The 13,991-nt window shown below is 41.6% G+C and overlaps 1 protein-coding gene across 4 annotated transcripts in view; it reads left to right on the top strand.

The window, feature by feature from the left end:
• The window catches only part of cxcl12.S (C-X-C motif chemokine ligand 12 S homeolog), a 159,704-nt gene that overhangs the window by 70,198 nt on the left and 75,515 nt on the right, over nucleotides 1-13,991 (top strand). For 3 of the 4 annotated variants that reach the window (XR_005963012.1, XR_001932443.2, XM_018227642.2), the window contains exon 2: nucleotides 10,924-10,989. The exons of the other annotated variant lie outside the window; for it this stretch is intronic. Coding sequence is in view for 1 of the 3 variants with exons in the window: in XM_018227642.2 (XP_018083131.1) it covers nucleotides 10,924-10,989 (66 nt within the window). In the remaining 2 variants the exon portion in view is untranslated. The remainder of the gene's footprint in view (nucleotides 1-10,923; nucleotides 10,990-13,991) is intronic. 4 annotated transcript variants of the gene reach the window in all.

Genomic DNA, 13,991 nt, shown 5'->3' with positions numbered 1-13,991 from the left:
AAAGACACAAAAAGGTGAGAAATTAAAATTTACACTTCAATATAAGAAAAACGTTCACAAACAGAAAATAGACAGTACTTGGAAAAAGTTTATTTCTGTTTAACTATTTGAAACCAACTGAACTGACAAACTGGTCTGAGCTGGCGAAGTAAACTCTGGCGCAAGAGGTAACGTTAGTAAAATCAAAAACTTAGTGAATTTGCGTAGTAATGATCTTTTGCCAGAGTGAAAATTCGCCTGGCGTTAGAGTGTGAAGTTGCGCTCTTTCCCTCCTTTCGCCGATTTAATAACGCCATTATTAAATCGTCGAAATGACGTCACAATGACAAATTTTCGCCAGCGTTAGCCACTTCGCCCTTTAGAAAATTTGCCCCTTTATATTGCCTTATTGTTTTGCAAATTTGATTTTGATCCCAATGCAGTGTTGATGATCTATTAGGTCTGGCTCTTCTTGCTTTATAATCAGATGTCTTTCTAATATTCTCTTTTTTGTTCTGGTGAGTAAGCAACCTCAAAGGTCCATCATTTGGACCTTTCCTTCTCCTTCAAGATCCTATGCCAATAAGTAAACAAATGAATCAATCGAAGGGGAAAAAAAGTAGCTGCACTCCTTGCCCCTGCTGCATTGATCGAGGCTGCTCCCGTCTGTGTGCGTACACACATGCAGCGGAGGTCAGCCTGAAGATGCCTGCTTTTGCGTATTTGGGTGACCTCAAGAGGGCCGGACTGGGAGTAAAAAGCAGGGAGAAAGATGTGCCATTTTTATCAGTAAAGCTGCAGCATTACCTTCTCCTCACTCGCTGTCCCCCTCCCTCTGGAAAAAACTTTGGCATGTGCACTTGAACTATTTGAACTGTGAGCTTCTTGCTCTTAAATATATTCTTCTTCTGTTTAATATCAGACAAGTGCGGCGCCGCATCTAATTAGGCAGCGGGCCGCCCACTTGATCACAGGGTAGAGTGGCCCCTCTGGCATTTGCCAGAATGGACAGATTACCAGTCCGGCCTGGACCTCAGCTTCCACTCCATTGCATGTGTGTGCATGCAGGCAGAGCTAATTAAAATCAATGGAGCAGGGGCACACAGTGGACCCACTTCTCTCAGCCTGCAAAAATACACAGAGCAGCTGTAATGTAGGGTATCCCAAACTCAAAACGAACTCCAAGGTTCTCGGCCCACTCTTCCACCTATAGTAGCCACCTTTGGATGGAGCCCTCCCCTACTCAGATGTAGGAAACCAGGGAGAAAGTTCTGGGTGAGCACTGGAACCGAGCGTGTACGAGAGGGAGTGTGAAGCAGGCAACAAAGGCGAAATTCAGGCTTGGTCAAACCATTCAGACAATGAAGTATCAAATCAGAAGAAAGAGGCAAGGTCGAGGTCACATGCCAAGGTCAAATATAGAGCAGGAGTGCAATCAGAATCCGAAGAGTATCAAGTATCAGTTCAGGCAGTAAGTTGGAAGAGTAAGGGACAGGCAAAAAATGAATACTACAACAAAGAAAAGCACACCCAGGTAAGGACCAATTTATACTTGGGGGTGCCAAAAGTTAGGCACCCTCAAGTGGTTGTATTTACTTACCTGACATGCTGGTAAGGGGCTCCTATCAGCAGAAAACGCATGCGCAGTTGAATGAAATTTTCGTTAAAGTTCAGCTTTTCACTCTACTGCGCATGTGCAGCCACGAGCTGAAAAAATAAGCAGAAAAAGGATTGCTCAATGGAAGAACCTCAGGCCAGTGCAGTTTTCTGCTGATAGGAGCACCGGCTAGGGGTGTCAGTTAAAGGCGAATTCAACCCTTAATGAAAAAACCCAACCCCTTACCCTACATAGAACCCCCTCCCTGCTCCCCCCCCAGCCTATCTACTACCCCTGGTAAATTCCCATAACTCCTCGGAATGAGAGCAGTGTATCAGCGCATGCGCAGTTAGAGCAATATTCTGCTTTGCGACAACTGCGCATGTGCTGAAAAACATGGAAATTGCTGAAGTGAAGGTAGAGGACCCGAATATTACTGAAGTGCCGGAAGATGGCACCCGTGAACTCCGATGCCCTGAGTCTGCACCGAGTCTGCAGCTCGGCTGGGCGACAGCAAGGAGGGGGGATCTATGTAGTGTAGGGGGGTAGGTTTTTTTTTCATTAAGGGTTTATTTCTCCTTTAAGTAAATACTGTACTTGGGGGTGCCTAACTATTGGCACCCCCAAGTATAAGTTGCCTTTCCTTCTCCTATACATCTTAGCAGATGGCAAAATGATCTTCTTTGGTTTTTACTAGCCTTAAACATATAATTTTCCACATTACATTAAAAACATCATTTTTACCATAAGTGCTATTGCAACCAAAAATGCAGCATCATCTTCATAATTCCAGGGTCACTGTGTCTACCGGGGGACTTGCAATTGGTGCAATCGTGTCCAATTAGGGTTGCCACCTGGCCGGTAAAAATTATGGTTGATCCCAATGTTATTAATAGGGAAAAAAGATAAATATATAGGAAGGATCCATGGTGTGCACTTAAATGTAATTAGACATTTATCAAAATTGTTGGGCTTAAGTGCATACATATATAATTGTACAACACATTATTTTGTGTGATCTTATGTATGCATGTATGCCACCTTTAATGTCAAATATATAGAATAGTCAAATACAAGAGTCCTCTGCACTCAACCAATTATCAATATATTTAAGACATCGACATTTTGTGCATACTGCTACTAAAAAATGCCTTACCCTTTAAACAAAACAGGGATTGTTTGTCCATATATTGCAATATATTTAAGCTGGCCAACTACGTCAAAGTCATCCCATATCTGGCCAGTCCTATGCTCAATTTTATCTGATTCATTAAGAATTCTATTGCTTCATTATACATTTTACAAAGGGACTTGGTTTTACCTGCAACTTAACTTGCTGCTTTCAAAGTAAACCTCCATACTTGGCTGCCCTTTTATTAGACACCAGTGGGATCACCTGACTATAGTTGGGAAGGGTGGGAGCTACAACATGGAGCTGGTCACTGCTCCTGTATAAACTATAACAAACAAGGGAAAGTTGTGCTCACCATTATTTTTTAAAACCATTAGGCGGGGGTGCAATGAGGGTGTGACCACAAAATACATATAGTCAAATACAAGAGTCCTCTGCACTCAACCCATTATCAATATATTTAAGACAGCGACATTTTGTGCATACTGCTACTAAAAAATGCCTTACCCTTTAAACAAAACAGGGATTGTTTGTCCATATATTGCAATATATTTAAGCTGGCCAACTACGTCAAAGTCATCCCATATCTGGCCAGTCCTATGCTCAATTTTATCACCACCTTAGGGCGGTCGCAGCGTGCCTATGCGCCTCTTAAAGGTACAGGCGTGCTGGCGTGATTGCGCCAGCACGCATTGGGCACATTTTGGCGCGAAATTTGAAAGTATTTTAGGCCCATTCTGACTCCCAGCCAGTGCCCGTGATAGAACTTGTTTCTAGTGGTTTCCTGAGCCTTGTGCATCCAATCTGTTCCATATCTTGTCTGTTTGATTACCCGTGTTTGACCCAGCCTGTTCCTCACTATTCTGCATTCTGTATCCTGACCCTTGTCTGCCTACGGCAACTCTTCCTGCTTAACCCCTTGATTGACAACCCGGTTTGACCCATGCTGTCTGACGATTCTTGATATCTGCCTGCCTCGACCCAGCCTGTCTGACGATTCTCTTGCCTGCTCCATTTGTACCGTGACCTTCGACCCAAAAGACTCTGCTAACAGCCGTGCCCCTTTGCCAGCCAGAACATCTCACCTTGCACCTCTCGTTAAGTCCAGATGGCACCCAAGTAAGCTGAGGGCTCCTCCTGAAGCCCAACAGTGGTCACACTACTGGTGAAGCCGAGCCGAGACCAGGGTGCTTGGCACTTGTTCTGGTATTGGGTGCCGGTCGTGACAATAAAGCTTTAATAAAAATTAAAATTAATTAACAAGACGCCAGGGCCAGATGGCATACACCCCCGGGTTCTAAGAGCTTAGTTCAGTTTTAGACTGGTCCCTATTTTGATTTTTTTCAGATTCACTTTCATCTGGTATGATTGGAGAAAAGACAATGTCATTCCAATATTTTAAAAGGGATTACAATCCCAGCCTGGTAATTATATGACAGTTAGTTTAATATCTGTGGTGGCCAAATTATTGGAATGCTTGTTGAGGGATCCCATTCAAAATTGTCCTAGTGAATGGCATTATGAGCAGCAATCAGCATGGCTTTATGAAGGATAAGTCATGTCAGACAAATTTGATTGCTTTTTATGATGAGGTAAGTAAGATGCTGGACAGTGGGGGGGGGGGCAGTAGATGTGATATATTTGGATTTTGCCAAAGCGTTTGATACTGTGCTCCACAAACGACTGCTTTCTAAACTAAGGTCTGTTGGGCTTAAAGTCGTTTGCACATGGATAGGAAACTGGCTACAGGATCAGGTACAGAGGGTGGTTGTCAATGGTACATTCTCTACTTGGAGTAAGGTTCTTAGTGGGGTCCCTCAGGGCTCGGTATTGGGTCCACTTTTATTTAACTTTTCATTAATGACTTAGGGGAGGGTGTTGTAAGTAATGTATCAGTGTTTGCAGATGACACTAAACTATCCAGCCCAATTAATTCCATCCAGTATGTGGCATCCTTGCAACACAATCTTGACAAACTGGCAATCTGGGCAGCTAAGTGGCAAATGATATTCAATGTTGATAAATGTAAAGTCATGCACCTGGGATGTAAAAATATCCAAGCCACTTATACCCTTGATGGGACTGCACTAGGCTAATCCATTATGGAAAAGGACCTTGGAGTCCTTGTAGATGATAAACTTGGCTGTAGCAAGCAATGCCAGTCAGCAGCATCAAGAGCAAATAAGGTCTTGAGCTGTATTAAAAGGGGCATAGAGTCAAGGGAGGAGGGGGTAATTTCTTCCACTGTATAGAGCACTTGTAAGGCCCCATCTAGAATATGCCGTACAGTTTTGGTCTCCATCACTCAAACAGGACATTATTGTATTAGAAGGGCAACTAAGCTGGTAAAAGGTATGGAAAATCTTAGCTATGAGGAAAGACTGGCCAAATTGGGGATGTTCACGCTGGAGAAGAGGTGCTTAAGGGGAGATATGATAACTATGTATAAATATATAAGGGGATCATATAATCACTCTAATGCTTTATTTACCAGTAGGTCTTTCCAACTGACACAAAGTCACCCATTCCAATTAGAAGAAAAGAGGTTCTGCCTAAATATTCGGAAGGGGTTTTTTACAGTGAGAGCTGTGAAGATGTGGAATTCTCTCCCTGAATCAGTTGTACAGGCAGATACATTAGATAGCTTTAAGAAGGGGTTGGATTCCTTTTTAGCAAGTGAAGGAATACAGGGTTTTGGGAGATAGCTCATAGTATAAGTTGATCCAGGGACTAGTCTGATTGCCACTTTGGAGTCAGGAACAAATTTTTCCGCCTCTGAGGCAAATTGGAGAAGCTTTAGATGGGTTTTTTTTTGCCTTCCTCTGGATCAACTAGCAATTAGGCAGATTAAAAAAAACAAAAAAACTAAAAGGTTGAACTTGATGGATGTGTGTCTTTTTTCAACCTTACTTACTATGTTACTATGTTAAGTAGGGATGTAGCGAACGGCGGAAAAAATGTTCGCGAACATATTCGCGAACTTGCGTCAAAAATGCGAACGGTTCGCGAACGTCGCGAACCCCATAGACTTCAATTGGAAGGCGAATTTTAAAAGCTAGAAAAGACATTTCTGGCCAGAAAAATGATTTTAAAGTTGTTTAAAGGGTGCAACGACCTGGACAGTGGCATGCCAGAGGGGGATCAAGGGCAAAAATGTATCTTAAAAATACATTGTTGACACAGCGCTGCGTTTTGTGCTGTAAAGGGCAGAAATCACACTACGTCACTTAGGTGATGTTTCTGGACACGGAATGTGAAAAAGCTCACACAGCGAGGTGGCACTTGTTTAAAGACTGGGCAAACAATGCCTGCAAGGGCAACGTATACAGTAGTGGATACGGAATATATTATTGCTGCTGTATCACTCAGGTGATGTTTACGGACACAGAATTATTATTGTTATTTAGACAGAATGTGAAAAAGCTCACACAGCTAGGTGGCACTTGCATACCTCCCAACTGTCCCTCTTTTGACCACTCAACCCCCTGTCCCTCTTTTGTACTGGAAAGTCCCTCTTTTCTCTGAACTGAACAGCTAACTTAATTAGCTTTTGGCAAAGAGCTCAGAACAGCTAACAGGTGCAAATAAGATACTTTGTAACAATTTTGACTCTGGTTGGTGCTGGTAGTGGTGAACTACTAGGAGGAGCAGCACACCAGTCCCACTCCCCAACACAGCTAAACTAATAGCACTGGGCTCTTATAGTAGCAAAGTAAAAAAACAAAAAAGAAAATAAAAGCAGTCCTTACAAGGACTATTGGGTTACAGGCAGCAGTCAGCAGATGAGAGATCAGAAGCAGGACAGCTGCCCACAGCAGCTACATACAGAGCACTGCAGTAGAAGGTAGATTACTAGCCAGCAAAGCTACCTAACCTAAAATGTCCCTCAAATCCCTGCAGAGTTCTGTCCCTACAATACAGAGCAGTATCAAGTAGATTACTAGCCAGCAAAGTTACTATCAACTGTCCCTCAAATCACTAACCAGCTCTCTCCCTACACTAGCTCTTCCAAGCACACACAGGCAGAATGAAAAAACGCTGCAGGGCTTCAGTTTATATATGGAAGGAGAGTGGTCCAGGGGGTGTAGGGGTGGTCCAGGAGGGAGAGCTTCCTGATTGGCTGCCATGTATCTGCTGGTCTGGGGTGAGAGGTCAAAAATAAGCGCCAGCTAAGGCGAACCCAAATTGGCGAACGTCGCGCGACGTTCGCGAACATTCGGCGGACGCGAACAGTCGATGTTCGCGCGAATTAGTTCGCAGGCGAACAGTCCGCGACATCCCTAATGTTAAGTCAAAAGAAGAATATTTTCTATTTCCAGTGGAAAAAATATCAAAACGTAACGAAATAAAGAGAGTTATTGGTATGGGGAAGACTCCTCAATGCAGAAGAAGAAATGTTATATTTTTCAGAGTAAAAGGTTATGGAATTCCCTTTTAATTAATGGAAAAGGAGTGGAGGTATCCAGTAAGAAAACCGGACATCTCTAAACGTTTTAAATCAATGTTTCCAGTGGATTTAAAAGAGACTCAAGTCTGGGAGAGCCCTCCTAAGGTTGATGTATCTGTAGCCAGACTTGCAAAATGAACTACCATTCCGGTAGAAGTATCCGCCATAAAGGATAATATGGATCGTAGAGCTGAATGTAATGTAAGGTCTTACATTGCTGGATCAAGTGTTTGTAAACTAGTGTTGTCGACAGTGTCAGCCTCAAGATCCCTAAAATTTTGGTGTAATTTGTAGGAAGAAGAAATAGATGCGGGTAGTTCAAGAGACGATATACTGGACATGATGTATCCGATAAAATTTGCCACAGATGTGATGCAGCTGTTGACACCTTAAAATTGGGGGAAAAAAACATGGCTCTCTAAACAGTCGGTAGAAGAGCTTTGTGGTTGAAGGTGTGGTCTTCGTGATCAGCTTTGTGGTTGAAGGCGTGGTCGGATTGATCAGATTCCCCAATAGAGGAAGGGGAATCTGATAGAGCAAGAAGCTTAGAGGATTTTTTTTTAGAAAAAAGGGTGTTGGAGCCAGTTCTCATTCAAGAACAAAGAAAGGGGATTTATTCCAGAGTTTTTTGGTTCCCAAGGCAGATGGTCGGCTGCGTCTAGTGATCGATTTGAAGTACCTCAATCAATTTATAAGTAAACAAAAATTCAGAATGGAAACTATCCAGTCAGCCATGAATATTGTTCAAGAGGAAGATGTAATGGTCACAATGGATCTGAAAGACGCTTAGTTGCATGTACCTATCCATCAAGCCAGCATCATGTTTCTCAGGATTGCTGTTTTTCTAGACAGCTACATCACCTCCAGTTCAGAGTACTTCCTTTTGGAGTTTCTTCAGCACCAAGAGTATTCACAAAAGTGATCGTAGTTCAGGCAGCAGTCCTCAGACAGCTGGGAGTGTATGTAGTCCCATATCTAGACGACTGGCTGCTGAAAGCAGCATCTCCTTTGTATATGAAATGCCATCTGGATCTGACCCTTTCTGTGTTGGAGAGTCATGGTTGGCTTTTAAATGAAGAAAAGTTGAATTTGCGACCATCTACCTCCATGAGATTCTTAGGTCTGGTAATAGACTCAAGGGCAATGAAAGTTTTTTAGCCTCAAGACAAGAGATCTCTTTCCCAGGTCTGCTGTAAGGAAACTCAGACAGAGCCGTTTTGTTCTTACTCGCCTGACAATGAGATTTTTAGGTCTTATGATGTCGACGATATAAGTAGTTCCCTGGGCAAGGTTTCACATGAGACCTCTGCAGGAGGAAATTCTTTGTCAATGGAAGAGACAAGTGGAGTCTCTGTACAAGAGATTCAGAGTCACGTCCAGGCTGAAGAAAATTAAATCAACTGGTGGTTGAAGGGGTTCTCTCAGTGTTGAATTCATTTTGTTAGGATGCGTCAGATCAGGGATGGGGAGGCCATTTATCAGATCAAGTAGTCCAAGAATTCAGTCATTGAACTTTCGAGAGCTCAAAACAGTTCATCTGACGCTCTTGAAGTTTACTGACTTGATAAAGAATTGGGAGATCCTCATCGGACAACTTTGATGAAGGAATATCAGAAAATCATGCAGTGGGCAGAGAACAACTTGTGTTTCCTGAAAGCTGTTCACACAAAAAGGAATCTATCCAAGGGGTTCTTTTGAAGATATTCTGCTTCAAGGGAAACTGAAACATCCAGACCCAGGCAGGCTGAGTCTTACAGCATGGAAGTTGACAAAGAGAGTGGTGGGAACTCTACTTTGTTGAAGTAAATACTCCAAGTCCAGGATATATATGGAAAGCTTTAAAAAGTGGTGTGCAGAAAATAAAACAGCTGCAAGGAGTGCATCAATCTCTTCTATTCTTCAGTTTCTGCAGGACGGTTTTTCCAAAGGTATAAAACCAAACACTATTAAAGTGCAGATCTCAGCTCTATCGGCAATGCTTCATAAGAATATAGCAGTTCAGCCGTTAATCAAGCATTTTGTAAAAGCAATCTTCAGACTTAGGCCGAAGATATCTTTGCTGTTAGCCCCTTGGGATTTAAATATAGTTCTCTCTGTACTTCCTGTGCATATCCCTTTGAACCAATTCAATCTATTCCTATCAGATACCTCTCCAGGAAAACAATGTTTTTAGTAACAAGTACTTCAGCTAGAAGAGAACTTCAGGCTTTAGGAGCAGTTCCTCCTTACACAATGTTTTTTTCCAGAGAAAGTGATTTTAAGAACATTACCTTTTTTATGCCAAATGTTCCATCTTTTAAGAATATGAATTTTCAGATAATTCTTCCAGCTTTTCTACAGTCACCAGAGAATGACGAAGAACATAAGCTACAGAAATTGGATGTACATAGATACCTTTCAGTATAAATTGAAAGATCAATGGGTTTTAGACACTCGGATCATCTCTTTGTTATTTTCGCTAGAAAAAGAATGGGTCTTAAAGCTTCCAAGCCAACTATTGCTTCTTGGATTAAGAAGTCAATCCGGAACAATTGAAAGCACACTTGACAAGGGCTATGCCCACTTCATGTGCAGAAAGATCCTTTATATGTGTAGGGATGTGAAAATCTTAGACACCCTTACACTTTACAGACAGGCACGTCCCTAGTAATATGGACACCTCAGTGGGTCCTTATGGGGACCTTGTGCTTATGTAACCCCTGCAGTTCACACAGTGTACAACAGATGGCACTGTGCCAGAGTATAAAAGGTTTAGGAACCATGTGCTCTGGGTCCATTGCTTTAGCCCAACCAAGCAGGTTGGAAGGGAATGGGTAGTGCTGACCCTAGGCGCCTTGGCCCTAGTAATTAGACAGCTATACTCGTTTAATAGATCACTCTAGGAGTGATAGGTTATTTAGTTGAGCAGTTCAAGGCTCCGCCGAGGAGATTAGAGGGATTAAGATCCCAGGGTATTACTGACCCAGAGTAAGGAACCAAGTGTTGAGATAGGGATGTCAGGATTTCCCCTAGTCTGCCACTGGAAGATATCCTGAAAACTGGGCAATACCAATCACATGCTGTCAACTTACTCTCTGCTGTATATTCCCTAGCCTGTGGGGATTCAGCCTATACGTGCTGTGAGTATATGCTTCCTTTATGCTGCTGCGTATGTTCTATGCTCCATTGTGGATCAATGTGCTAAATGATCTATGTGCTATTGTTCAATAAATACTGTTCTTTGTTCAACTGTTAAAGAACTACTGGCGCCCATCATTGTGCTATAGCACCAGGTTATAGTTACACTACACCCTTGCCTCCACACCGTTGCGAGGGCTTACCCCTGAGAAAGAGAGCTGATCGGTGGTCTCAGCCCACCAAGGAAAGTAGCTTAAACTGCCCTAGCACAAGTCGGTTTACTATAGCGCTACATATGCATCATGGATATCTGTTGAGCAGAGACTTGGTCGAGTGTACATAAGTTTGCAAAGTTTTATAAATCAGACTTAGCAGCCTCTCAGGATGCAGCCTTCGGCAGTAGAATATTGGAAATGGCTTTCTTAAGTCCAGGACCCTTCCCAGGATGTTTAGCTTCTAAATCCCATAGGTGTGCTGCCTGAAATTTTTTTTTCTTTAGTCTGAACACAGCACAAATTTCCCGCCCTAATAAAGATTTTTTTTGAGCATCAATTTGTGTCTAGTTGCCTATATGAGCTTTGAAATCAACATGGGAGGGGCGGAGGCAAGGTCTTTTATACACAAATTAATGTTTTTTTTATGTCCTACCAGGTTTGGGTTCAGATACTATTATCCATAAGTGTGCTGCCTTTCGGACTAAAGAAAAGAAAATTTCAGGTAAGAAAAATTTTCAGTATCAGGCTCATAGAACTCGAGATCCAATCAAACCCCTCCCAATGGAAATGTTACATACAACTAGGGAATTTTATTGTTTTTTTTACCCTCCTGTTATTTGTATGCAGGATGAATCAAGTCCTTGCTCAGGAGTGTTCTCTTGAGAGAACTTTATCTAATGGGCTAATATACTAACTTAAGAAAGTTTGCAAAAAAAGCAACTCAGCTATATAAAATACTGGCTCCTATCTGTTCTGATTTGGCAAAAATACTCTTGCTTTTATTAAACTAACATATAGGGCTTGGGCTGGCCTAAAAAGTTTATAACATCTGTATGGTTTGGAGGGAGACTGTTTTAACCCAATGTGCTACTAAACCAGATACATTGTGCATAATATGCTAGAATTATTACCCTCACTAGGATACCATATAAGTGGACTTATTGATGTCTGTCATCATTGTTGTTACACATATGAACTGTTCGCCATTTATCTACATCTTTTATTTTTCTTCTAAATTGCTGAGGCCACACTTGGCTCATTCTCAACCTACTGATAAATGCAGGTTGTGAATCAATCCCTATGCTAGAATCAATGCTTTTTTGTGCCTGCACCAGGAACCACTGCATCAGTGCTGCAAAATGGAGCAGAGAAACATGTGTGTCCCATGGATACAGCACAGCTTGCATTTCATAGTGGTGTATTCATGAAGGGCAGAGTGGAAAGTATTTGTAGACTGGCACCAAAGAAAGACTAAGCTGACAATTTTAATTTTTCCCAGTTATGGGACCAATTTATAAAGGACATTCAATATACTGTATTTTAATCTACTGTCTCAATTTACATTTTTATTGCAATAATATATTTGCATATTTACAGACGTAATAGAATTTTTGCAAGGTATTAGCATGCTTAGGCCAAGGTCTAAACACAGACAGTATAATGTTAGCTTCATTATATGCGTGCATTCACATGTTGATTGAGGGTGGAGTTATCAGTTGGAGCAGGAAGGGATAAGTACTGTCAGTGAGGTAGGGGATAGACAAAATTTACAAGAAGTAGTATTACTGGAATTCCTTAAACTATGGCATTATCAGAGATCCCCCACCACTTTTGACCCTTATCATTTATTTATATATGTTCAGTGTATACACCCATTTATTGTGCTACAGGATATGTTGCCATTTCATTTTTATTATTATGAGAAAATGTAAACACAATTTATAGTCAGGCATTTTAAAGGATCACTTCACTCCAGGCATGTAAAATCAAAGTTAATTTACTGAAGCACGGGCATCAGCTCAGCTAGGCCCTCCACTTACATTGAATTACAGTTCTTTTCTGAAACACTTTTGAGAATGCAAAAGCTGACAAAGAGCTTGTTTGTATTTTGATGAATAAGCTATAAATGACTACAAAGCTACTTTTGCAATTGCCATAATGCCAGAAAATAAAAAATGGAACTGAAATAGATTAACTTAAAGGGATACTGTCATGGGAAAAAAAATTTTTTTCAAAATGAATCAGTTAATAGTGCTGCTCCAGCAGAATTCTGCATTGAAATCCATTTCTCAAAAGAGCAATCAGGTTTTTTTTATATTCAATTTAGAAATCTGACATGGGGCTAGACATATTGTCAATTTCCCAGCTGCGACTTGTGCTCTGATAAACTTCAATCACTCTTTACTGCTGTACTGCAAGTTGGAGTGATATCACCCCCCTCCCTCCCCCCCCCAGCAGCCAAACAAAAGAACAATGGGAAGGTAACCAGATAGCAGCTCCCTTAAGCTGGCCATAGACGCAAAGATCTGATCGTACGAATCGAGGATTCGTACGATTTTCGGAACGTGTTTGGAGAGTCCCGACATTTTTCGTCCGGCGGAGATCGGTCGTTTGGTCCATCAGACAGGTTAGAAAATTTCTGTCGGCTGCCGATAATATCTCTGCGTGTATTGCCGATTGTACGATTTTTAGTGGGAGACTGTCACTAGCTTTGGTTGGACATAGATATCGTACAATTGCTGTCAGGGGCAGAACATTGCTGATCTGTTCTTTAACTAATCTGACTGGTAAGACTTTGATCTGAATGGTTAGTGGCAGATCGGGAGATGGGAAAGTTGGGATTCGTACGATCGGATCTTTGCATCTATGGCCAGCTTAACACAAGATAACAGCTGCCTGGTAGATCTAAGAACAACACTCAATAGTAAAAACCCATGTCTCACTGAGACACATTCAGTTACATTGAGAAGGAAAAACAGCAGCCTGCCAGAAAGCATTTCTCTCCTAAAGTGCAGGAACAAGTCACATGACATGGGACAGCTGGGAAATTGACAAAATGTCTAGCCCCATGTCAGATTTCAAAATTGAACATTAAAAAATCTGTTTGCTCTTTTAAAAAATGGATTTCAATGCAGAATTCTGCTGGAGTAGCACTATTAACTGATGCGTTTTGAAAAAAAACATGTTTTCCGATGACAGAATCCCTTTAATGGCTTTTTTGGTAAATTGCAATCCCTACCCCAACCTGCTAAGGATGCTTTCCCTGAGTGATTATAATTATTCTGGAGGTCCATTGTGGTCTTTGGCCACACAGCACAGGTGCTAATAAACAGACAAAGAACATATTAATAATCTTTACCAGATGCAAAAGACTGCACAATTTATGTGCATCTGTTGCAGGTAAGCTCTTTTAACCTTATCAACAATGTGGTTTTAAATATACTTTATCACCTCTTACTTTCATTTGCAGACATTTGGCCACATTATTTTACTGTGCAGCTCCCAACATTACTTTAGGTGTTCAGATGACTGGTAATTAAGGATTCATACACAGTATAATTGTTGTTCATGGGAAACTTTCAACTGTCAGTCTGCATTGTTGGCCATATACCAATGTTGCAGACAGGCTAAATAAGTAAAATCTGCTTTCTGTAGCACAGGGGCTTACCAGGAAATTATTGCCTTATGGATTGTCCCTTCAGAGCAATTGTGCTTTACAATAGT

This window comes from Xenopus laevis, chromosome 7S (assembly GCF_017654675.1).
Source record: "Xenopus laevis strain J_2021 chromosome 7S, Xenopus_laevis_v10.1, whole genome shotgun sequence".
Lineage (NCBI taxonomy): Eukaryota > Metazoa > Chordata > Amphibia > Anura > Pipidae > Xenopus > Xenopus laevis.
Note: the sequence above shows the minus strand (reverse complement) of the source record. Positions and strands in the feature narration are given on the sequence as shown.